The following is a 26,535-nucleotide window of genomic DNA, read 5'->3' as shown; positions in this document are numbered from 1 at the left end:
TGCTATCACTGTGATTCAAATGCTTCTTGAGGGAAAAAAAATGTAAACTTCTCAAACAGCATGAACTATAAGAGTCACCTTATGTCTGAAAAGATTAAGGGAAATTGACAAGTGATCACAGTCCAAGCAGCAACTCTGTATTAAACAATACTGGGAGTGGGGAAATGTGAACAGTTTTGCCACATATTATATATTTTACGATCCACATGTATTCAGTCCCATACATACATAGACTGTACTATGAGACAGTATGATGTGCACACTGGCAGAGAAAACAAAGATTTTTTTTCCTAGGAAAAATCTTAAAATAAATTCAAAATGTGTCAAAGACTAAAAGAAATCAGCTAACTCCAAGAAATCTCACACTTGGAATCATTCTCATGCTTTCTCCATTGAATTTACTACTACCTAACACAGAGATTGAATATTTCTTCTTGTTATCCAGTCTAGTAATAACTCCACTCTACCAGAATATCACCTTAATTGGTATAATGTCAAATAAGATCTTAAGTCATCATAAATTGTCATTTCTGCAGCAGAGAGATCTGATACATAATGGATAAAGGATTAGAATTTCAAAGCAGTATTATATACAATTTTTGAAGCTGACATGACCTGCCTCACTAATGATTAAAGAGTTTTTGGTACTGTTCTAGGATGCAAATAATCTGTCTTAATCCTACTGATGTTTTGAGAAAACAAACGTATTAGAAATAGGAAAAAGTTTTTCTGTTTATATTCTTGAGTTTGGAAGATACATGTAAATTTTATTCTTTAAAGTTATTTGTTTACAAACTCTATTTCTCTTTGTAACACACCACTCAGAGACAGATACAATGGATAAATGATCTCATTAGAGACTTAAATTCAATGAGAGGAAAAAATAAAAAAACGTATTAGGTCACTTAGTCCATCCTCGTGACAGTACAACCCATGAAAGAGAATATAACTGTTAAATTAATAAATGCGTGTACCAAACAAAAATGTTTTTCAGACACATGCAGAGTACTCAATAATACTGCTGAAGAAACAAACAGAATAGTATTCAATTCTAACGGCAAAACTAAACGACCTAATAGGAAACATTTTTATTAGTCCAATACTAAAAACATTAAAGGCCATTTGTACCATCAGATGAATACTGCAATATATCTGAGGTTTTTGTTGTGCAGTAGCTACAAATCAGCTCTAATGCACGATAAACTAGTCATAGCAATTCTGCCATAGCAAAAATGCGCATGCAAGTCATAACCCATGGGGCCTTTATGAAATGTGTGGACTACAAAAAAAACCAAACAAACTAAACAAACGCCTGACAAGCAAATCATTCCTACTCTCCCCTCCAGCCAGGCAAGTTACCTGTCAAAAGCAGCCAGCATTAAAATAATCATCTGAGGGCTACTTTGTGGCTGACATGAGACCAATCCAGTTCACAGTCGATAGATATTTGTATCACTCAAGGATTTCCCATGCTGTTAGTCTCAGCAGAGGTGTCACGGACTGAACCGGTACCTCTTTTCCCCAATGATCCTTTCAGGTCAAGGCATAACGGCAGGGCATGGTGAAGAACTTTGCAATGCCATTGCCTTCACAGTTCTGATATGTTTTAAAAGTGTTATTGATATGGCACTTTTTTAAATCAACATTTAACCTGGCAAAATAATTTCCCTTCACCATCTTTTACCCCTTGCTGTATGTCCCTAGGGAAGCGCAAATCTTAGTTCACAGCAGGACCACAATTCTTATGATAAATGAAACAGATTAACTCCTTTCAGGATCTGAAATGTGGAGCAGCTTTGGTGGCCATGATAATGGGCTGATGTTTTACGAGTTCTTGAGAAATGCAAGGCATTCCCAGCCCACCAGCTCAGGAAGCAGAATAATCAGTACAAGTTTTCCTCATCACATTGAGCACAAAGTTATCATTAACTTAGACTACCACAGTGGGTTTCATAAATGAGCCTGCTTCCTTGCCTATTTTGAAATGTTCCTTTCTTTAGCTTAGAAATGCTCATTGTATGGACCTCATCAAATTCAGTGAAAAAATAACTAAAACAAAGGGAGTATGTAATTAGGCCAGTTCAGGATTTTAAAAGTGAATCGCTGAAAAGGCAGAAATACTAAATTATTTCTAAAAAAGAAAAGGAGTACTTGTGGCACCTTAGAGACTAACAAATTTATTTGAGCATAAGCATCTGATGAAGTGAGCTGTAGCTCACGAAAGCTTATGCTCAAATAAATTGCTTAGTCTCTAAGGTGCCACAAGTACTCCTTTTCTTTTTGCGTATACGGACTAACAAGGCTGCTACTCTGAAACCTAAATTATTTCTAGTGACCATGCTTGGTTGACTTGGTAAAAACGCACAGATGTTTAAATATCCTCTCTCTGGAACTGTTAAATGTTACTAATATGAAGGGCAGAACAAAAGGCTGATTTTCCATAAAGTAATCCATTAGTATGAGAGTGGGGTGGAGAAATTTGCATATATAGAGAGACCAGAATTTTCCCCACCCACTCCCCTAAACCCTGTAATCCTCAATTTCTCTCCTAAATGCAGTAAACAAATATATTTATAAGTTCTATACTATTCTGTTGCCCCACAACTTGTAATTAGGGGCTAACAAAACTGTATTATACTGGAAATAATGCTTTCTTTTCCAAATGACTTTGAAATTGCACAGGAGTTTCTCAAAGCAACCAACTGTAAGAAAAAGGGCAGACTCTCTTTTCAGAGCAGTATTATTCCCATGATTTTTTGACCTTAAGTAAGAGAAAAAGCCTATCATAAAGATAAGATAATGGGCTATTGCATAGTTGCACCTTGAAAGGAGGAAAAGAATTTAAGGCAACATTCATGAATTATCTCCCTCTAAAATACAACTTACTAACCGGAGGGTAAGTGCTCTTCAGATACAGCCCACTCATTTTATTTCTCTAAGAAAGGGGTTATCTGGTTTACTCTGTCTATGAAACAGTATTCTTTTAAAACTGGACATCTCCATAAATTATGTTTTCTTTGAAGTTTGCATGTCAGGGAAATTCTAGAAGTTCAGAAATCTCAACAGGACAATTTACTCATACAACTCCTAATTAACTATCATAATGGATTCTTTGTGCAAAATCTAAAGCTACTGTACTGCTCATGTACAATAGGCTGCTAACAATGCAATTTTTACACAGTACAAGAGGTAATTTTTCTCTCCCAAACTAGCAGTTCTTTCTCTGAATAGGATCACAATATGGTTTAACCTTGACAAAGGCTTTCTTGGCACCATTTCTACTGAAATCTTTACAGAATGGGCATTAAGAGCTGGCTCTAAATGCTTTCTGTTGTTAATTGAATGCACTATGGGTATAACACCTGAAACAGAAATACACTGATGCTGAGGCAAGGAGGAGGAGGAGAAATACACTCCTCTTTTGTTTCCCAGACCCCTAACCAAAAATTATGGCTTAACTACCCATGCACTGAATTTATACAAGCTGAAGGATTGTGTTCCAGAAAGCACTGCCACTGACTGTTTTTAATTGGAAAGACACAATACAGACAGAGGAGCCCAGATCTGATACTCAAGATTGTGTCAGCTACATTTGCCTCTCTTATAGGAGGGGAGAAGCTAAACATTAAGAAATTTACATATGTGAGGAAAAAGTGAGGAAGCAAGTCCAAAACTCAAAAATTGAAATGGGGAGGGAGAAGAAAGGGGAGTAGGAGAAGAAACTAGAATCATATGTAATATAAAGCCAAGATGTAGCTCTCTATGCTCTAGTATTGAGACTTAAAAATTGATTTGGATGGAGCTAAGCAAATACTGATGGACTCGGAGAGAGGTAGTTAAAGGGGGTCAGCTGTCTGTGACTCAAAGGAAAAGGACTGAATTCAGAATTATAAAACTTCACCTAATAATACTGCATATTGTTACACAGGCTCAAGCTCAATGTTTTTCTTGCATGGTTAAAGGGTACAAAATATTTCTGTACCTGTGTGTGGAGAGGGAATGCATAAACATGAGTCCACTGTATCCTAATGTAAAGAAAAGAAGCTCCCTCCCCTGAGTTGAGCAGTCCCCTCCACTCCACAATAGCCTCATTTCCAGTAAACAGCTGACTATATTCTCACCTTCCACTTGCAAAATAAGACACTGAAAAAAACTAAAACCATATGAAATCATAAGCCACAGTCACAAAAAAAAAAAAAAAATTTTTTTTCAAGTTTAAAGTTACACATAAGACGTAACCGGATGCAGCAGAATTGTTCTACAAAGTTTCAGAAAACTTTAATTCCATTTTGCATACAACATACCACCCTGTATACTTGATTCCTTTTCTAAAAGAAAAAGTTGACTTATGACCTAACAGGATGAATATCAAACTATGTATAGCGCCCCTACATTGATAAAAATGGTTAAAATAAACAGCAACTTCAAGGTAATGTGCAGCTACACATAACTGTATTAAATCAAGTAGCATAGACAAGGAAATAGCCGCAGACATTTCATTAGCATCTGACATATTACATTGTGCTTGAAACAGACCATTAGATCACAGAACCTGAAAGTGGCCTACATCAGAAGACAGAGTTTGAACTTCTATATAACAGATTTTTAAAACATCTATACTCACAGCTAGCGTTTCTGTAAAGAAGAAAAGGTTCATGCAGTTGAAATTCCAAGTCTTTATTTACTGGCTCAACTAGGTTGTGCATATTCAGTCGATTCACAATCGTAAAACCATAGTAGGGAGAAGCTGACCTGTTGTTTCATTGAGAATAGAGTAATTTGTTAAATGTATATCAAGTTTTTACTTAACAAAAATATTATCACGTCTATGCTTTCAAATGCCAAAACAAAGCCTGGATTAAAAGTATAATTTGTAATGCCATATATGCTTAGTTAAAATAGCCACCTTCACAATATATTTTTATGACAAACTGTTATGCAGTTCAACCAAGCATTACTAATATTCTGTTCCTTACCTTCACATGAAACTTTACCAAGATAGACAGATATATTTACTGGTTTCTGCATTTATAAACATATCTAGTTTATACTAAACTAGTTTCTAGTTATATAATCATGTTTACATGTAAATACCCCAAACCAAATATATCATGCAATATAAAACCAAGCCTATGCACATAAGAAAACATTTTATAGGTTCAAATGAATTTCTACAGCATAACAAATAGTCAAAGATGAGTAAAAGACAAAAGTTATTTTAATAGAAGTACTTTACATGATCTATCTAGAGTGATCTACGTGGAAAAACTTTCTAGTTTTAATAAGTAATGGCAAGAATGGATAAAACTGACACTTTCGGTGAGCAAAACAGTGAAAATTCAAAGCAGTAACAGATTTAAAAATATTCCTCATATTATTAGAAGAGAACACTCAATGAAATTTTAAAAAAATCAGCAAAATTAAAACTGATTGAAGGAAATACTTCAGTTTAAATTTTGCTTTTTAAAATGTTATAGTTTATAATTGACTTGTTGAACTTGGCACTTCAAGATATTATTGAGGCCAACGGATTTAATACGGATTCAGAACAGGATTTAACTACAGATGACATCCATTATGAAAAATTACAATCCTGAAAAGACTTATGCAAATACTGAATCTTATGCACTGCGAAAAAGTACCTTAGAAGTCAATGCAATTGCTCAGAGTGTGTAAAGGTAAGAATGGGCAATGAGTCATTGTAAGATCAGGGTCTTGTGGGTTTAGACCCCTTGTGGGTTTCATGGCATAGGACAGTTACTAAGGGCCTCATCCATAGATAACTGAAGTAAATGGAAACACATTGATTTAACTGGGCTTTGGGATCAGACCCTTTCTGCCTGGAATTAGGAAGAAGCTTCTCTCATATGTTTCTTGTACAAGGTGATTCAGTGGAATTGGGCACTACCAGACAGGATTGGACTAGATAGTCTTATTGGTTAAACTGGTATTGCAAATGCTAGTTTCCTAAAGTCTTCTGGAAAGACCTTTGCTGGCTTATGAGATTTTATCAGCTTGAAAAGAATGTTTATATTTCCTCATAAAAACTCTCTTGGCAAAATTTACCTCTACCTTAAATAGACACAATTTCATTAGAATCAAAAATATTAAGAGAGTTGAGCATGATTAAAAGAGTAGGGAATATATTCCGAGAGGATGCAAAAGCACCCCAACTTGCCTCACAAAGGGGGAGTCCCCCCCCATGACCTCAAAATAGTTCCAAAAAGAAAATGAATATATAGAAAAATTGCTTTGACAAGCATAACAACATTTAACTTCTAAATATTCTGTGTAAGACTTGCTTTAGAGTCTAGTTTTAGAAAAAGGCAAGCAAACACTTTAAGGTCAAAACAAAACAATTTCATATTTGTTTCCTCTTAAATTATTAGATTATAATATATTCTTATGCTCAGCTATGCCTTTTAACACTTATGTGAACATAGCAGCAAGATGACTTTTTTCTGGTCATATTGTGAGGATACTCTGAGGAAAAATACACAACCACAAACAAAAATCTGCTACATTATATTCAGATGTGATTAGCTGTACAGATTTCATCAACATCACGGCTACATTCACTAAGGACCCAATAAGGAAAGGTGCTGAGAGCCTCCTGAGAGGCGCTGAACATACTTGATTACAAGATTTATGCACATGCTTAATTTTACTACTGCAAGCAGATCCCATTGAAATCAACAGGACTACTCACGTAGTAAAATTAAGCACTTGCTTAAGTGATTACAGGAATGGAGCCCAATGGACATTCAGAACCTCACAGTGCCACTGACAAAAGAAATACTAGTAATATTAAATGGGTTGTTGCCTGTCTCAGGATGGATAAATTAATTCTCCATTCACATTTCTTGCATCTAACGGAGCAGTAATTCATTGTTAAATTAGTTATTTGCCTTTGGTTTAACATGAAATATTTACATGTTATTTCTCATTAAGGAAATATTGGGACATTTCTCTCAAAGTCACCTGTTGAACAAATCAAAAATCCCAAATCTGCACACATACAGACTGTTAGTTTTTAAGTGACATAATCTGTATCACAACCAGTGGAAAATGGCAGACCCATTCACTGGAAACTATTTTAAGAGAGATTTGGAAAAGAATATAAATGATATAATCCATAATTTCTGGAATATGGAAGGTAGAGGAAACACCATCACTTGGGTCATTTAAATCACTCAGGAATATATTAGGGAATGATGCCTTATTACCAAAATTATTAACAAAACAACCTAATTACGACTTACATTTCTATGATTCTCTCTTTGTTTTATTCATTTATTTTCTTCACGATTGTTACTGAAAAGTTGTGTATGTGCTTTTTGAAGAGTTATATGCCGAGGTGCTAAATTTCTTTTTAAAAACAGGCAGTTGGAGGTGAATTTCTGGTCAAATATCAGAATTAACTGGAAAGCCTACTATGACAAAATCTAAACTTAATAAATAGTTACATACTACACTAAAGGATTTTTGTGTAACTTACCTTCTGTACACAAATAAGGTACCTTCTATGTCAGTCTTCTCCTACAACAGATAGCAATTATAGTTATTTTAGTGATATGCTTATTCACACAGTTATGCAGCATTCTAACAAACGAGTTTTTAGTATCTTCTCACAAAGAGGTTTGACATCATAGGCCTCAGATTTAATCTCTTATCTTTTCAGTGAATTGCTAACCCTTTAAGGCAAATATGTAGTTATACATGTCACCTTGTTGATAAAAACAACTATTCAATTTTGAAAGTAATGATAAATTTCTGATTACTTTCCCTTCCTAACCAGCTTCACTAGAAAAGTTAAAATTAAGTATTTTCTTTATATTAACCCCATATTCATGCATACTAATACATGTTTTACTTTGCAAATTAAAAAAAAGTTATATCTTGTAACGAGAAGTTACAATGAGACTTTTTTGGACATATCTTGTATTATAATTTTATGCTACGCACCATGACTTTGTTCTATACATTAAAACTTAGCTAAAAAGAAAAAAACCCTTATGGTTTACCACCTGCAAAATAACATCTGACTCCTGCAGATAACTCTGAGTTCAACTGGACTACTCATGTGGAAAGTTACGCACATGCTTACGTTTTTGCAGGACTGAGATCTCAGAGGCTGCTCAGTTACAACCATGTAACTGGAAGCCTATGTGTCTTTGACAAGATTTTTTAAAAAGTAATCCCAAACCTCTTTACACTCATGCTACCTTCTTTTTTAGCAATGTAGTGTATATTGATGGCCTTTATTTTCAAAACTGAAAAACATTCTTGAAATTAAACAGAAATTTTATTTAAGCAAAACAGTCATTTTCAACATTTCTCAAATCCCATACTTTGTGAACATCAACATTACCAGCTAGTGGAAAGTGACAATTAAAAAAGGTGTACACACACACAAAAATTAAAAAAAGAAAAAATCTACAAAAACAAAAAAGAGTGAGAGTATAAAGGGTGACAGGCTAAACTACAATACATACTACAATTATAATAGCATACATTCAAGCATACATTCAAGCAATGTCACAAGGAAAGTCTGTTCTTTCCTATCAGACATTGCATTTCACTCTGTCTGGTGTTTCCTCTGATTTAAATGGTCTCCACAGCCTAAGAAGAGTCCGAGCTGCTGTGGGGGAGGGAAGGTGTGAAGATCCCAAACTTCTCAGAGTCACAGCCCCTACCCCGCAAATCACAGTCCCACAATCTGAACGGCCCTGACCCCTGTGGCCGCCAGTCCCGGTGGGGGACAGGAAGGGCGGGTCTGGGGCTGCCACTCCGCACTGGTGGGGGGTGTTTCGGTTTCTCCCGGGAAAGGGGCAGGGTGGGTCAGTGGCTACATCCGCGCGCTGATGATAGGGAACGAGTGTGTGTGTCGGTGTCCGCTCCCCGGGAGTAGGGGCAGGGCCTGTGCCCAGCTCTCCTCCGCGGGGAACGCGGGGTTGGTGTCTCGCCACACGGTTAAGGGGAGGGATCTGTAGCTCTCGTAGGGGGCGGGCGGAAGGCAGGCTCCAGCTCCCCACTTACCCACTCGTTGGCTTTGGGGCTGAAGCTGTAGAGCGCGACCTGGCCGGTCACGTCGGCGATGCTGGTGATGTAGGGATCGTGCCGCTTTAAGGCCGCCAGGCTCATCTCCTGTCCCGCTTTACTCAGCGACTCCATCTTGGATCCCGGGAGGAAGCGGAGGCGGAGAGAGCGAGCAGCGCGGAGTCACGTGTGCAGCCTTCCCTGCTTTCGCCCGGGCACGGCGGCCTCGGCGTCGCCCGTTCCGCCCTGCAGCCGCTGCGCTTTGGTTCCGCTTGCTGGGCACAGGGCTAAGGCCCGCCGGCCGCCCGGGAAGCTGTCAGGGAGCCAGCGCCCTTCCCCGTACCCCCGCAGAGCTCCTAACGGGCACTTTTGTCCGGGAACCCCAGCTCCTCGGCAAGGCACTGCTCGGAGTACAGAGCCCCCAGGCACCCCGGCGGGCTCAGGCCTCCCTAGTAAGGATCTGCCCCGAGCTGGGCAGTCGGAGAGTTTGCCTGCCCTGGAAAACGAGGTGGTGTTAGCTAGCCTGGCGCTGAACACGATTTTGCGGTCAGTGCAGACCGGACCTGTGGATGGCGCCTGACAGGCTGAACACACTAATCCCTGTCTGCACTTGCTGCAAAATCGTGTTCAGCATCATATTAGGTAACAGAGCTTAATCTTCTATTGAAGACAATCCGGATGGACTGACACCCCTGCCTGCATCCCCAGGCACCTCTGCAAAAACCAGTAACACTCCCACTATGGACCTCTCCCAGGAGCTCTGCAGGACCTTCTCCTCCTTCCCCGCCATCTGGAGCCCCAGGGGTTCCACCGCTCTGGGCCCAGCAGATTCCTGTCCTTGGCTTGAATCCCTGAGGTTGTACTCTCCATTCCAGTAGAGATGTGTCCCCAGAGCCCTGAGGGGCCTCCCATGGACCTGGCTATCCCACACCCTTGTACGCACTCCTAGCAGGGTGATTGACCCCTGAGTCCTGTGGGATTTACCAACCCTGAACAAGGAACTGTTGACAGCACGGTGGGATTCAAAAGCAAATGGCCTTATGGGGTTTTATTTCAGATTTCCTGTGTGCTAGCTTCAGCTCCACCTAAAGTCTCTCACAAACAGCTAAGAGGCCTGCAGGACTTACCAGGTCCTTACCCTTGCTTACCAGGGGGGCTTTCCCACTCCGTAATGGTGCCCAGTTAATATGAAGCTGCTGGGGTGAAGAAGAAGGAGGAGGAGCAGGTGGTTGCCTCAGGGCTTTGTTGGCAATTATGTGAGAGGACAAAATAAGGGAACAGGCACTTATGGGGTGAGGCTTTCCCTCGTGCCCTGCCTTCTTATTCTGGCCCTGAGCTTGTTTCCCTTGAGCTACTGGTCTAGTGGGGAGATTCACAGGTCACTCTCCATTTGGTCAGTTTTTCCACATCTGGATAAGCCATGTGCACAGAAACAAGCTCGTCTGACCCTCTGCAACATGTTAAGGTAAAGGCTGTTGTATTATAAATACTTTAGCATCCTAATATGTTACATTAATCGTTAGAGAGACAAGGTTGGTGAGGTAATGTCTTCTCTTGGACCAACTTCTGTTGGTGAGAGGAACAAGATTATGAGCTACACAGTGCTCTTTTTCAGGTCTGGAGAAAGTATTCCAAAGAGCTCGAAACCTTGACTCTCTAGTCTCTCACCAATGGAATTTGGTCCAGTAAAAGATATTACCTCACCCACCTTGTCTCTAATATCCTGGAACCAACAGGGCTACAGCATTAATCATTGACATATATGGGTAATGCCTCTAGCACACATGGATGTGGAGCCTCAGTTTATTTGCTTTGATTAAAATTGGGCCTGATGGATACTACTGGTTTATAGAAAGAGCCTTACTGAATCAGACCAGTGGTTCAACTAGTCCAATATTATGTCTCTGACAGTAGCCAGAACTCCAAGTTTATCTATCTTAGGTATTTACATGGCCTCCATTACCAGAGTATCTTGCGATCTTTAATGTATTCAGCCTCACAACGCTCCTATGAGGCAAGGAAGCACTCTTATCCCCATTTTACAGATGGGGTTCTGAGGCTGAGTGACTTGCCCAAAGTCACACTGGAGATCTGTGCTAAAGGAGGGACTTGAAACCATGTCTCCCAAGGCCTATGTTATTGCCCTAAACACTGGACCATCCTTCCTCCCTGAAGTACAGCAAATATAGTTGACAGTTATGGAAAAAACATGGAATAACCTGCCTATAGGCAATATTTTTTTTCTAAGCCCTTGTATTTAGAAGTTTGTTGCTGCACTGAAACATGTGGGTTTATGTCCCATCCAAAGCCTATTTAATGTAACTGTATATGTGTAGTAGGGGACTGAGCAAAATATTCATAAAATGGTTTGAAAACCTCACATTTATGGGTTTTTTGCATTTAATTTGCTCTTAGGGGAACTGGTTTTATTTTGTGAAAAGCCTTCATAATGCTACCTCTTTAGACCATGTAGCTAGTCAAAGTCTGGGGCCCTGCAGGTTGTTCCAGTTGGGAGTAGAAATTGAGAGTGGAGTCTGGTATTTGTTTTGATGAAATCCTGTTTATTTACAAGGAATGTACAAAGTCCTGCCTCCTCCCTGATCCCCAAATCTTATGAGGGGTGCAATAGTTGAAAAGTTCACAAGGTAAACCTTATGGTGTTCCTAGGTTCTCTATCTCCCTTCCAGGGGTTTTGCAGCCGGAAGGCCTGATATAACCCGTATAGTTTTGTATTCTATGGGCTCTGCAGTAGTAGTAAACTAGCAAACACTATTGTCAGAATGCCATTGATATAATTTGTGATGCAGGTGTACAAAGCTGGGACCAAATTCTGCTTTTCAGCATTCTTGCATAATTTCCATGAAGGGCCAGACTGTAAAGTGCACATGTACTGATACATAGAGTGGAGGAACCTTCTCACCTTGTGCATACCCCTGACAAGAATGAAGAACTTTTCTTGTCAGGTGCCCTGGGAGTCTTGCATTGCTCAAAAAGGTCAGGGAGGAGTCCAGGGCTTGTTGAGTGGGCTGGCTGCACCAGAAGAACAGGCTCCCCCATCCTAAAGGATTAACATTTGAAAGGTTCAAGGAGGGTGCAGTCTGCACACCCACTGTGCATCCAGAAGCTCAAGATAGAATTGTGCCTCCCTGTGACACAATCTCACCTCAAGCAATCCCAGGGGCAGTATCACTCCACATTGTCCTTTACTCAGGCCTCCCTTTTATCTGGTACAATCTAACCCCAAGTCTGTTAACTTTAATGGGGGCTTACAAGGGCACAAAATGGCATCTATGATGAGGTAAAATGCTGTATATTGTGAGTTAAACTGGTTGAGTACTATTCTTTTCTGTATTAAATGGAGGGAAAACAGTTACGAAAAGGAGAAAACAAAAAATTTATTTGAAAGTTATTTTAAACAAAAAGGGTGTCTAACATTCTAGAGAATGAAGGAAATATGTACAAAAATTTAAAAATCCTTTTGAACTTTGGATCTCAGTAATGTTTCTAATGGTTGCAACAAAGAGGATGATCCTCATCTTCATGTCAGGCTCAGACAAGCCTGCTCTAAAGCAAAGATAGCTTTCAAATTAATGTAATGAGAAAATCTTGACAAAGGGCAGCTTTCTGCAATGCCAGATCTTCTTTACTGCATCTTGAATTAAAAGTGAAACATGAAGAGCACTGATAACAGAATCAAGTGGGAGTTTTGGTTAATGGATTGTTTTCCTCCTTCATCCTCTAACCCTAGTTCCGCATTCTAGCCGGTTTGTTCTCCTTTCCCTTCTTCTCTGCTGGTGCCTCATTGTGTGATATTTTATATCAGAAATGAATGAATAGTGTGGGCTCCCATCTGCTTCCTCCGCCTTGAAGTACACTGAAGTATGTGCTTAGCCTCAAACTTAGATCTCTGTGTAAATGTTGCATCCTGGTCGGATTGTTCAGTAGCTATTGTATATTGTGAATCTCTTTGTCCTCCTTTGAGTTATGCAGCAGTTAGTGGTGGGAATATGTTCACCTATTATTCTATACTTTCATTTCATGTACTGACATGGACAGAAGTGGGGTGATGTTCAGAACAATCTTTTGGTGTTTTCTGTTTGTGTAGGATGTTTTCCATTTGTTGTGCTTCAACAAATTAAAAGTACTTTATGTTCTATATTTCAATTATTCAATCAAGGTTTCACAGGCTGGAAAAATACAAAGTTATATCCTACTACATAATGTAAAATTAAAACAAACTAAAGGATAGCGATTCTCCTTCTCCTCTACCAATGGTCTGCTTCTGCCAGGACAAGCTATCTCCATTGATGGTCAGGTCCCTGGTCTGGAGCTCTGTTTATGGGATCTTCCTTTCTGCCTCTCCCCATTTTACTATCTTTTGCAGAGCAGATGATAATGAAAATTTCCCCAGAGGTTCTGATAACTCTTCTTCAGACCTTAGGTAGAAAAAGTCTTCAATTTGAAATCACCTTCTATTTCTTCCCTGGCTGACTGAATGTCACCAGAAAACAGTTTGCTGCTTTGGTTAAGATGCTGGAAGAATTCATTGAACATGCCCAGTCTGTGCATCTCATATCGTTCTCAAAAGCCCAGCCGCTGTACATGGGATATGAAAAGTCTCCTTGGGAGTAGACTGTGGTCCAGCAGTCACAGAGGTAAATTTGCATGACATCCATGAAGGTAGTGTTCTTTGCTTCCCCATGTGAAACTATGGTCACAAGTATTGTCATTCTCCAATTTTCTGCAGTTAGCATACTCCCTTTCTTGAGGCTGCTTAGCTATGTTTCTTCTTGAACCATAACAGTGGTTTCGTAACTTGGACTACTCATTTACTGTATCGTTTTCAGTTCAATTACTTTTAATTTTAGCAATACTGTGTTGCTGGTTCTGCAAAGAGAACTATTAAGCAGGCTCCTGCTACTCAGGCTCTGTCCTGAGCTAGCTGCCCTGATTATCACTTCCATGATTTATGCCTTATTGTAGATTTTTATTTTACTTTTCCTTCCATGAGCCAGACTGCTAAAGCTTAACTTGTCCTTTTAGTAAGGGCTGCCCATTTCTCCCATTTTTTAAAATTGGTTTCTCTTAAACTGGTTTCAACAAGTGAGAATGACAGCTTTTTGCTAGGGTTCAACTTTAAAAATTTTTTGTTTTAATTGTAATTTCAGCAAGTAATTAGCATTTTTAAAGTTGCTTATTTTTTTAAAAGAATATTTCAATTGTATTCTTTTGCGTACTGTGGGTTGTAGATTTTGATCTTTTAGCTTCAGCAGCCTTGATGTTCCCCAATAATCTGACTCTTCCTACTCTTTGCTATTCAAGTAACTCTTTATATTCTTAATTAAAGCAAAATGACTTTTCCTTGAAGTTTTACTGCACTCTGTCCCAGGAATCACAATGTCTCATAGGCCCCGAATCTGCAATGTGCTCAGCATGGACAGATGCTGAACCCTCACAGAGATTCAGGATGATAGATGCTTATTTTTGACTGAGATAAATATTTTTCCACCTTTATATGAACGTTTTCCTAAATTTTATTACCAGCCACAGTAGTTGCAAGCAACAACATTTTCTATTGTTTTTTCCTGAGAGCTTTGGAAAGGTACTGTAGGTATTCAGCTGTGCTATTTGGTCACCACTTCTGTCTCCTAATGTCCTTCCTTCCTTGGTTACCAGGGTTAATTTTTTTGTTTTGAAATCACTTTTCTGTTATCACTACAATGAGGCTGCTCGACATGTACATCTAAGATCTTTTTTGGGGCACTCAACAACAAATTCTATGGTTTTTCGCAGTTCATCATGTCCTACCTGGCTCACAAGATGTTAGGCCCTCAGACCAGGGTCTTATCTAATGATACACTTTATTAGGACCTCTGCAAATTCATTATGGAGTATTACAGCAAAGCAATAATTTGTATAACTAAATTTATCAGGGACTACTCAGATATGCAAAGTTACTCATGTGTTTGTGGAATTGTCACTTTACAGAGACAGGGAGTGGAAAAATAGAGTCCTGGGATTTCATCCAGCTTTGTGCACACAAATAGGCTACATTTACTCTGAAAGAATGTTGCAGTGTATGGTATTATTCATGTGTGCTACACATGCACTGTATTGGTTTCTTTCAGGGAGGCAGCGTGGTCTAATAATTAGAACAGAGACTTGAGAGTTAGGAAACGAGTTGTCTGCCTGGTTCCACCAACGACTGACTTACAGAGACTTTGAACTAGTTGATTTACTATTGTGCTTTGGTTTCGTCACTTAAAACTGAGTGAAGTATTTTGAGCTCCTTGGATGAGAGGTGCAATAACAGTAAAATATATTATTTATATATTTATTCACTACAAATGACTTTGGTGTAGTTTTCACTTGTAAGAATTTAAATTGTGATTAGGGCTGTCAAGCGATTAAAAAAATTAATTGTGATTAATTGCGCTGTTAAACAAGAATAGAATGCCATTTACTTAAATATTTTTGGATGTTTTCCACATTTTCAAATATATTGATTTTAATTTCAACACAGAAAACAAAGTGCACAGTGCTCACTTTATATTTTTTATTATAAATATTTGCACTGTAAAAATAAAAGAAATAGTGTTTTCCAATTCACCTCATACAAGTACTGTAATGCAATCTCTTTATCATGAAAGTTGAACTTACAAATATAGAATTATGCACATAAAATAATTGCATTCAAAACTAAAACAAAGTAAAACTTTAGCGCCTACAAGTCCGCTCAGTCCTACTTCTTGTTCATCCAATCGCTCAAACAAGTTTGTTTTGTTTACATGTGCAGGAGATAATGCTGCCCACTTCTTGTTTACCATGTCACCTGACAGTGAGAACTGATCTTCACATGGCACTGTTGTAGCAGGTGTTGCAAGATATTTACGTGCCAGATGCACTAAAGATTCATATGTCCCTTCATATTTCAACCACCATTCCATAGGACATGCGTCCATGCTGATGGCAGGTTCTGCTCAGTAACAATCCAAAGCAGTCAGACCGATGCATGTTCAATTTCATCATCTGAGTCAGATGCCACCAGCAGAAGGTTGATTTTCTCTTTTTGTGGTTCGGATGCTGTAGATTCTGCATCGGAGTGTTGCTCTTTTAAGATTTCTGAAAGCATGCTCCACACCTTATCCCTCTCAGGTATTGGAAGTCACTTCAGATTCTTAAACCTTGGGTTGAATGCTGTAGCTATCTTTAGAAATCTGACATTGGTACCTTCTTCGCGTTTTGTCAGATCTGTAGTGAAAGTGTTCTTAAAACAGACAACATGCTGGGTCATCATCCGAGACTGCTATAACATGAAATATATGGAAGAATGTAGGTAAAACACAGAGCAGGAGACATACAACTCTCCCCCAAAGAGGTCAGTCACAAATTTAATTAACGCATTATTTTTTAGCAAGTGTCATCAGCACGGAAGCATGTCCTCTGGAACGAAGCATGAAGGGGCATATGAATGTTCAGCATATCTGGAACATAAATACTTGCAATGTTGGCTACAAAAGTGCCATGGGAATGCCTGTTCACACTTTCAGGTGGCATTGTAAATAAGAAGCGGGTAGCATTATCTCCCCTAAATGTAAACAAAGTCTTAGCGATTGGCTGAACAAGAAGTAGAACTGAGTGGACTTGTAGGCTCTAAAGTTTTACATTGTTTTGTTTTTGAGTGCAGTTATGTAACAAAAAAAATCTACATTTATAAGTTGCACTTTTACATTAAAGAGATTGCACTATCGTACTTCTATGAGGTGAATTGCAAAATACTATTTCTTTCGTTTAAAATTTTTATAGTGCAAATATTTGTAATAAAAATAATATAAAGTGAGCACTGTACACTTTATATTATGTGTTGCAATTGAAATCAATATATTTGAAAATGTAGAAAAATATCCAAAAATATTTATTACATTTAATTTGGTATTCTATTGTTTCACAATGTGATTAAAACTGCAATTAATCCCGACTAATTTTTTTGAGTTAATCACATGAGTTAACTGTGATTAATCAACAGCCCTAATTGTGATGTTTTATAGAGCAGAGTGGATGGACTTTCTTCTTCTTCATTTACTATTATAAAGGTGAAGAATTCACCTTTTTAAATGTTTATGCCTAAATAAATAATTTTATATAAACTTCAAGCAGTATTTGTTCCAACCTCTGTTTCAGATTAGCTGGACGGCTTGAATTAACTCACCTTTGGGCCTCACATGATGAGAAAGAGAGAGCAACCTAATGTGATTTGATGTGCTATCTGTTTTTTCCCATGCAGCTGGTAAAATCTTGTAGGAACTGATGGGAAGCAGGAAGCATTAGAAAAAAACTGCATTACTGAAACCATGTAATTTAATAAAGTAGAAGTATAATGACAAAAAAGAACATTTATTTCCCTGCAGTTTGGGATTTAAGTATTATCAAGAGTTGTGATTCTTCTAACAGATGCTAACTAATCATTATCTAAAGAAAAGGCAATAAATTACATTTATAATTAAATAAAACTAAGGGCCACTGAAAATAACCAATTTCACTTGTGCAATAAAGTTGTTCCCACAGCAGTGGTACAAGAGGTTGAAATAGGTCACACACAGCCCTCCTTACATTGCTCAAGAACATTAGAAGGATTAATAATTTACAGATTATCTCCTAGAAACAATGATCTGGTGCAGACAGGTAATCCAATCTCCTGTATCCTTCTAACCTGCAATGCCATTTCATTTGGGGATTGTGCAAGTGTGGCAACTTTTCTAGGAAGACACTGTCTGCCTGCCAGTTTGAAACACGTAAATCGCTGGAATTTGCATCAAAAATATGACAGCTCTTATCTGAGGAAGGTAAGTGGTGAAATCAGACAAGTAAAAGTGTAAAATTTTCAGCTGTGGCACCTAGGTTTGGTTCAGAAATTGTATCCTTTTCACTATTAGGTATGAACTATCAGTGAAAACAATACATGGTAAAAACAGCATTTTATCATAAATGCAAATCATAACTAGAGAGATATTATTTCTGTTTTTTTATTTTCTGTACATTTTGCATAAATATTTAGCGAAATACCAGTCTTTCTGACTGAATTTATCCAAAAATTCAGTACAATTTGTTTTCGGATATCATCCTTCCAATGATGGCAGGTTAAAAGTACAGTAGAAATAAGCATGGCACACTGTTTTTTATTGCTATTACATATTTAATTTAAGAAATATATGGATATTTCCTGTGTCTTTGTCTAGGTTTTCTCTTATTTTACACAATATCTAAATATAAGTGTGGATGATGCGGATACAGATGCTGTATATGTCAGAACCTCGCTAATTTGACTACTGACAGGGATACCTATTGCAAATCCCCAATTTTTTGCAAATTAGCAAGGGAATTAAATACAGTACAAAAGCAAGGAGGCAGTATAACAGATTGTCCATTGTTCATTTAGTCTGACAAGTTGGGTATATTTTGTGAATATAATGATTTTATAAAAACAGTGATCTCTCAGAAACATGAGAGCTTACTGCAGCCTGTGCTATTAGACCTGTTGTTGAGAGACCCGGAGAGCCTGCCAATTTTCTTTTGTGGATTATAAATTTTGCAAATTAGCAAATTGAGGATTAGCTAGATTCTACTGTGTACAGGACTGACAAAATATACCACAAATTATATAGTGGCAGCAGATTGTTTAAATTACACATGACAATTTTGAGATAATTACCTTGGTAGAAGATAATAGTGGAATAATTTCAGGTTTCTAATTTTATCAAAGATTTTATTATGCAGATATTAAGTAGAACTTTTAGAGCATTATTGTTTGCTTACATTATTACTTTCCTGCAAAGATCTTTTTGTATTATGTAATGGTCCCTTAGCTATTTTTAATTTTCGTTGATATGTCTGTAGCCCTTTGGAATTTGAGCTCATCCTTTAAGTTTCAGAATTTGTGTTTGCATGCTTCTTAATTAAACTGAGAAGCGGCAATTACTAAGTTGTAAAAAGAAAAGGAGTACTTGTGGCACTTTAGAGACTAACAAATTTATTTGAGCATAAGCTTTCGTGAGCTACAGCTCACTTCATCGGATGCCTTCAGTGGAAAATACAGAGATTTATAAACATAGAGAACATGAAACAATGGGTGTTACCATACACACTGTAAGGAGAGTGATCACTTAAGATGAGCTATTACCAGTAGGAGAGCGGGAGGATGAGGGGGAGAAGAGAACCTTTTGTAGTGATAATCAAGGTGGGCCATTTCCAGCAGTTGACAAGAATGTCTGAGGAGCGGTGGGGGTGGGGGATAAACATGGGGAAATAGTTTTACTTTCTGTAATGACCCATCCCCTTCCAGTCTCTATTCAAGCCTAAGTTAATTGTATCCAGTTTGCAAATTAATTCCAATTCAACAGTCTCTCGTTGGAGTCTGTTTTTGAAGTTTTTTTGTTGAAGTATTGCCACGTTTAGGTCTGTAATTGAGTGACCAGAGAGATTGAAGTGTTCTCCAACTGGTTTTTGAATGTTATAATTCTTGACGTCTGATTTGTGTCCATTTATTCTTTTACGTAGAGACTGACCAGTTTGACCAATGTACATGGCAGAGGGGCATTGCTGGCACGTGATGGCATATATCTCATTGGTAGATGTGCAGGTGAACGAGCCTCTGATAGTGTGGCTGATGTGATTAGGCTCTATCATGGTGTCCCCTGAATAGATATGTGGGCACAGTTGGCAACGGGCTTTGTTGCAAGGATAGGTTCCTGGGTTAGTGGTTCTGTTGTGTGGTATGTGGTTGCTGGTGAGTATTTGCTTCAGGTTGGGGGGCTGTCTGTAAGCAAGGACTGGCCTGTCTCCCAAGATCTGTGAGAGTGATGGGTCGTCCTTCAGGATAGGTTGTAGATCCTTGATGATGCATTGGAGAGGTTTTAGTTGGGGGCTGAAGGTGATGGCTAGTGGCATTCTGTTATTTTCTTTGTTGGGCCTGCCCTGTAGTAGGTGACTTCTGGGTACTCTTCTGGCTCTGTCAATCTGTTTCTTCACTTCAGCAGGTGGGTATTGTAGTTGTAAGAATGCTTGATAGAGATCTTGTAGGTGTTTGTCTCTGTCTGAGGGGTTGGAGCAAATGCGGTTGTATCGCAGAGCTTGGCTGTAGACGATGGATCGTGTGGTGTGGTCAGGGTGAAAGCTGGAGACATGTAGGTAGGAATAGCGGTCAGTAGGTTTCCGGTACAGGGTGGTGTTTATGTGACCATCGCTTATTAGCACCGTAGCGTCCAAGAAGTGGATCTCTTATGTGGACTGGTCCAGGCTGAGGTGGATGGTGGGATGGAAATTGTTGAAATCATGGTGGAATTCCTCAAGGGCTTCTTTTCCATGGGTCCAGATGATGAAGATGTCATGAATGTAGCACAAGTAGAGTAGGGGCATTAGGGGACGAGAGCTGAGGAAGCGTTGTTCTAAGTCAGCCATAAAAATGTTGGCATACTGTGGGGCCATGCGGGTACCCATAGCAGTGCTGCTGATTTGAAGGTATACATTGTCCCCAAATGTGAAATAGTTATGAGTGAGGACAAAGTCACAAAGTTCAGCCACGAGGTTTGCCGTGACGTTATCGGGGATAGTGTTCTTGACGGCTTGTAGTCCATCTTTGTGTGGAATGTTGGTGTAGAGGGCTTCTACATCCATAGTGGCCAGGATGGTGTTTTCAGGAAGATCACCGATGGATTGTAGTTTCCTCAGGAAGTCAGTGGTGTCTCGAAGATAGCTGGGAGTGCTGGTAGCGTAGGGCCTGAGGAGAGAGTCTACATAGCCAGAAAATCCCTGTCAGGGTGCCAATGCCTGAGGTGATGGGGCGTCCAGGATTTCCAAGTTTACGTATCTTGGGTAGCAGATAGAATGCCCCAGGTTGGGGTTCCAGGGGTGTGTCTGTGCAGATTTGTTTTTGTGCTTTTTCAGGGAGTTTCTTGAGCAAATGCTGTAGTTTCTTTTGGTAACCCTCAGTGAGATCAGAGGGTAATGGCTTGTAGAAAGTGGTGTTGGAGAGCTGCCTAGCAGCCTCTTGTTCGTATTCCGACCTATTCATGATGATGACAGCACCTCCTTTGTTAGCCTTTTTGATTATGGTGTCAGAGTTGTTTCTGAGGCTGTGGATGACATTGTGTTCTGCATGGCTGAGGTTATGGGGCAAGTGATGCTGCTTTTCCACAATTTCAGCCCGTGTATGTCGGCGGAAGCAGTCTAAGTCCAGTCTGTTGTTTCGAACTTCAGGAGGAGTCCACCCAGAATCCTTCTTTTTGTATAACATTCAAAAACCAGTTGGAGAACACTTCAGTCTCTCTGGTCACTCGATTACAGATCTAAAAGTGGCAATACTTCAACAAAAAACCTTCAAAAACAGACTCCAATGAGAGACTGCTGAATTGGAATTAATTTGCAAACTGGGTACAATTAACTTAGGCTTGAATAGAGACTGGGAGTGGATGGGTCATTTCCAGCAGTTGACAAGAACGTCTGAGGAGCAGTGGGGGGTTGGGGAGGGTTAACATGGGGAAATAGTTTTACTTTGTGTAATGACCCATCCACTCCCAATCTCTATTCTTCCCCCCTCACTCACCCACCCCCCCACTCTCCTGCTGGTAATAGCTCACCTTAAGTGATCACTCTGGTTACAGTGTGTATGGTAACACCCATTTTCATGTTCTCTATGTATAGAAATCTCCCCACTGTATTTTCCACTGAATGCATCCGATGAAGTGAGCTGTAGCTCACGAAAGCTTATGCTCAGATAAATTGGTTAGTCTCTAAGGTGCCACAAGTACTCCTTTTCTTTTTGCGAATACAGACTAACACGGCTGCTACTCTGAAACTAAGTTGTAAGTGGGACATACGACGTAATGAATTTATCTAAGGGCACTGCAGCATGTGGCATTTCTTGCATTCCAGAGGTGTCTGCCTTAAAAAATAAGCTAGTAAAGGATGACTCAAGAAGTAATGTGTATTTTTAGTAGTTTATCTTGGTATAGTATAGTACCTATATATAGGATGCACCCCATTATGAGACTAAATAACTTCTAGAACTTTTCAGACATTCATAGCATGGATAGGAAGGAATGTACTGTAGAGAGGCATGATGTCTCTTTGGTAGCTTTTTTATTACTCAGAAACATCAAGTGTAGAAGGCACAGGAGTGGGAGTCAGGAAACCTTGGTTCTGTTCTGGGCACTGCCATTTTGTGTGTTACTGACTAAGTCACTTCATCGCTCTGTGCTTCAGTTTCCCCACGTGTAAAATGAAGATAATGACACCCATCACTGTAGTCATTATGTGTAAAGCACTAAAGCTTTAAAGTTCAAGGTATTATTCTTAAGTCTGACCAGAGAATTGGCCTCTCATGATTTGGGATCTTTCCACTCGGCCAGGGATGGTATTGGTGGTAAACTGCATGAGGGGTTGGTGGATTGAACATTATGCTGATCTAACAACAAAATTCCTTGTAGGGTAGAGGCACCAGTTGCAGATGTGCCTATAGTCCTTAGGCTGCAAAAGTGACCAAGAAGCAGCTCTTCTGTAGCTCTAGAAAGGTAGATTCCACTACCACCCATTGACATAAAACATCTCCCATTCCTTTTCCAGTCTGTTTACTTGGGCTTGGCACAAAGACAAGGTTTGTGCTATTAACTAGAAGAGATATATATATATTCAGACATCAAAGACATAAAGCTAATTTAATCCTGGGTGTAACTCACTGTCAGCCTTCTCCAGTACTTACTTTGTCTCACAGAATCCAATGCCATAGCCACACAGGATACAGTGTCTTCTTATCGGGATAAATTCCACCCCTGATAGTTACACCCAAAAGCACAATAAGCTTCCCACCACAATTGCCTAGTTTGGGAAGGGCTTGCTGGGAAATATGCTGGAAGGAAGGACGGGCGACTTGAGGGTAGAGAAGGCATTACACTGGGAAAGGGGAAACTTCACACTTTGCCCTCAAATTAAGAACTATCACAACATAATAGAGCAGATATGTCAGGTGAGATCCTTATCCCTGCTGTGTCCCCTTTATGCCAAAATGGCGTAAAGTCACCCAAAAGCTCTGATTCCCCACAGGGGAGGATTCCTTTTGTGTAGGCACTGCAGAAGACAGCCGTGTAGGTATGTGTCTTGTGAGTATCCCCTTGCAAGTTCTGGTCTAGGGGTGTGCTTGGAGCAGGGCGGGAGAGGTGTTTTAGTTTGTGTGTGTGTGTGTAGGCTGCTATAACTTAGACAGGCCCACAGGGCTGTCTTTATGCTGGGGGCCTTTCCAGGCCCAGAGCAGTCCAGGATTGGAAGATGTGCAAAGGTGGCTTAAAGCCACCATAGCTCCCCTCCCCCAGGCTAAATTCTGTGCCATGCCTCTTAGATGCTTAGCACAGAATCTTACCTGTTGTTTTATGAGAGGTTTTTGCCTGCAGGTTGGACTATCTATATTCCTCTCAGAAATGAGTAGTCATTTTAATACCCACAGTCTTTTCAGCCAATGCTCTTCCTTCAGGCAAGGACAAGTGAGTTGGGGAATCCCTTCAGCCTGTCACAACCATTCCTCAATGGGAACCTAATCCAAAGTCTATTTCTGTAACAACCTTCTGTGCTATCACTCATCTTGTCTTTGAGAATTCACAGCCTAGTAAATAAGTTTTCAGAATGGGAGTGAATAGATTTTTCTGATTTTTTTTAAAATCACTTTGACCTATTTGAAATTATACCTGTGTAAAACAAAATGGCAGTCAGCCAGTAAAATATTTTAAATTGTTTTATAAGCCAGTAAGTGTGAAAATCAATTTTATTTTAAAAATGAAAACTTGGTAAATGATTACTCCACACTTTGGGTGGTCTAATTAGTTTGGTGTGTTTTGAAAAGAAAAGAAAACTAGCCAAGACACTGAGCTTTATAACCATCTACCACATGTACATAGTAACTTTTTCCAAGTAGTTTTTCATACTGAAATGACTTTACCATGTGCACTTAATGCACTGAAATGTTGCACCTGAAGAGCTTGTACAGAGGTAATGCATTGCGTCAGGTCAGTGGTTGGTGAGCTAATAAGAATTTGCTCAACTGACTGTAATAATCAGAAATGACTATTTAAAAACTGTCTGAGTATCAATTTCCATGAGAGGCTGTAATGTGTCTTTCCAAGCCCTCATGATCAATAGGATGAATAAAGCTGATTTTCAAAATTTGTACACATATTTAAACTTATATTTAATTGCATGATGATAAGCTCTGATATTTCTGAAGTGCTTATATTTAACATATATTTGAGAACTGCAGTGTAAATAATGTACATATGGAAAAATAGCCTAAAGACCAAATCTTGGCCGTATCTCCCTCTCTGGCATGGTGCCTTTCAGAGCTGGGTAGCTCAGCTGAGCGCCACAGCCATGGTGGTCTAAGCTTAGTGCTCACACAGCTACCCAATTCCTCGCCTGCCCAAGAGTGCAATATAAGGTTGACAACAGCTGGGCATGGAGGCTGGTGATGGGTAGGCCCTGATTGTAAACTTTGTTTTCCCTATTTCGTGTGTGTGTGCGCGCTTAGAGGTATGGGGAGATTTCTCTTTGACTGATGGTCAGACAGAAAAGGGGATCCTTCAAGGGCCCACATGCTGCTATTCCAGAACAGAGCTGTCAGCCAGAGAGAAAATCAGTTCCCATAATACTGAAGGACACCCACACTACCAGCAAGTCAGGAAAATTTTGCACTCCAAGGAGTTAGTCATCTTATTTTTGCAGCAGAGGTTTTTAGCCCTTTTCCCTCACACTGCAGGTGCACAATTCAGGAGAAACTAGAATCTTAATCTATGGAGGGCTGCTAAGAATGAGGCGGTGGGGAAATGAGGGAGGAGCTTATTTGCATGAACTCCTCACTTGTCTCAAGATGGGTCTTCACTGTATATGCAAAGAACAGCTACAGATCGCCTGTGTCCACATACCATGCTGGGCCCAGCCATCCTCATGGTTGGTTGTCTCTGTGCAGACTACTCTAGCACACGAGGTTACCACACTATTTATGACCGTGTACACGGAGCTCAGAATTTGCCTTAAATTGGGCTATTGCAACCTGTGTTGTAATGTCAGATACATGTTTACTTCTTTTCTTTTATCCACTGTTAAAATAAGAAGATAACATCTTCCTTTCATAACATACAATGTAATGGCTTTGACTTTGCAGTGTGTACTATCTGGATTGTATTATTGCACACTTATTTTATACCTTTTAGTACCTTGGTCAGAGTGGAGAGTTAAGGGTAAAATTTCAGCTTTACAATTTATTTTTTGTTATTTGTGGGTGTTACATTATCTAAAGATTTAAAATATTAAGAACCAGATCCTGATCCACACTGAGGCCTGTTCCACTTTGGTGCTGGAAAGGGGCCTTAAATCTACACTGAAGAGGCAGCTGAAGATTTCTTTGGATTCTGCTGAAATCCTCAGCAGAGTAGAGATAGCACAGCTGATTCTATGCCACCCCTTTCTAGCTCTGATAGCAAAGGCATTCTCAGAGCATGCTGTATTCTGGCAATCTCCAGCTGGCGTCACCAAGGGACCACTACAAACTGGTGCAATTTAAAGTAGTTCTAAATTGCCCTGTGGATTTGAGAACCAGAGGTGATCTAAGGCTATGTATTTCCCCCATCTTCTCAGCTACATTCAACAATACTCAAAATCACCTGAGGATCAGGGCCTAAATATTTAGGACTCAATTTTGCTGGTGCTCCCTGCTTTAAATTCCAATTTAAGTCACGGGGGCTTTCACATGTGGTGGTGTTGTAAACATTTTTTTGTCCATGGATTTTGCATAAAGTCCTGGCTCTCTCAAAGTCAATGGTCAATTGAGAGAGTATAATGTTGTAGTTCCTTGCACAGGCAAGGCTGTAGACATAGACAGATGCAATCAGGAAGAAGGGTGTCCCGTCCCCCCCATCCCTCCACCCCTCACATTTTTTGGTATATTGTTGATGTCCCTTGAAACATTGCTGCAAAACAAATGCATTCCCACTAGTCAAAAGATTTTTACTGAAACTTTTTTCTGGTGACAGTTGCTTTTTGGATTAACAAATATTTTTGTGGGGGAAAAAAAATCTGTTTTTGGCAGAAATTTTTGTTTTTTTTCACTAACGCTTCCTCCTAATTTCCTCCCTAATTTTTTTCAGTTTTCAACCAAAACATGGTTTAAAACTAAGTGGTTTAAGTTTTCATTGCCAAAATTTTTTTAAAAAAAGGTTTTTGATATTTTGATGAAAACCAGAAATATCTCAAAGAAAATTTTTGTTAAAAATGTTCATTGAAATTTTTCATCAGGGAAAAAAAAGTCATTTCCTGTCCAGCTCTAAATCTCACCCAGTGCCCTTACTCCCTAACTTTTTAATATGATTGTACCCATTGGTTAAACAAGATTGAAACAGGAGAGGGTCCTCTCAGTGCACCAGCTATGTATGAAGGGGAGCTGAGACACACCGCTACTGTCCC

General features: G+C 39.4%; 1 protein-coding gene across 2 annotated transcripts in view; it reads right to left on the bottom strand.

The window, feature by feature from the left end:
* DCP1A (decapping mRNA 1A) overlaps window positions 1–9,188 on the bottom strand; it is a 50,416-nt gene extending 41,228 nt beyond the window's left edge. For both annotated transcript variants that reach the window (XM_073351559.2, XM_073351560.2), the window contains exons 1-3: window positions 9,040–9,188; window positions 7,499–7,539; window positions 4,625–4,752 (exon numbers count right to left, since the gene is read on the bottom strand). In XM_073351559.2, the coding sequence (XP_073207660.2) occupies window positions 4,625–4,752; window positions 7,499–7,539; window positions 9,040–9,174 (304 nt within the window). In that variant the 5' untranslated portion in view covers window positions 9,175–9,188. The remainder of the gene's footprint in view (window positions 1–4,624; window positions 4,753–7,498; window positions 7,540–9,039) is intronic.
* Between the last annotated feature and the right edge of the window lie 17,347 nt (window positions 9,189–26,535).

Source organism: Lepidochelys kempii, chromosome 7 (genome assembly GCF_965140285.1).
Source record: "Lepidochelys kempii isolate rLepKem1 chromosome 7, rLepKem1.hap1, whole genome shotgun sequence".
Lineage (NCBI taxonomy): Eukaryota > Metazoa > Chordata > Testudines > Cheloniidae > Lepidochelys > Lepidochelys kempii.
Note: the sequence above shows the minus strand (reverse complement) of the source record. Positions and strands in the feature narration are given on the sequence as shown.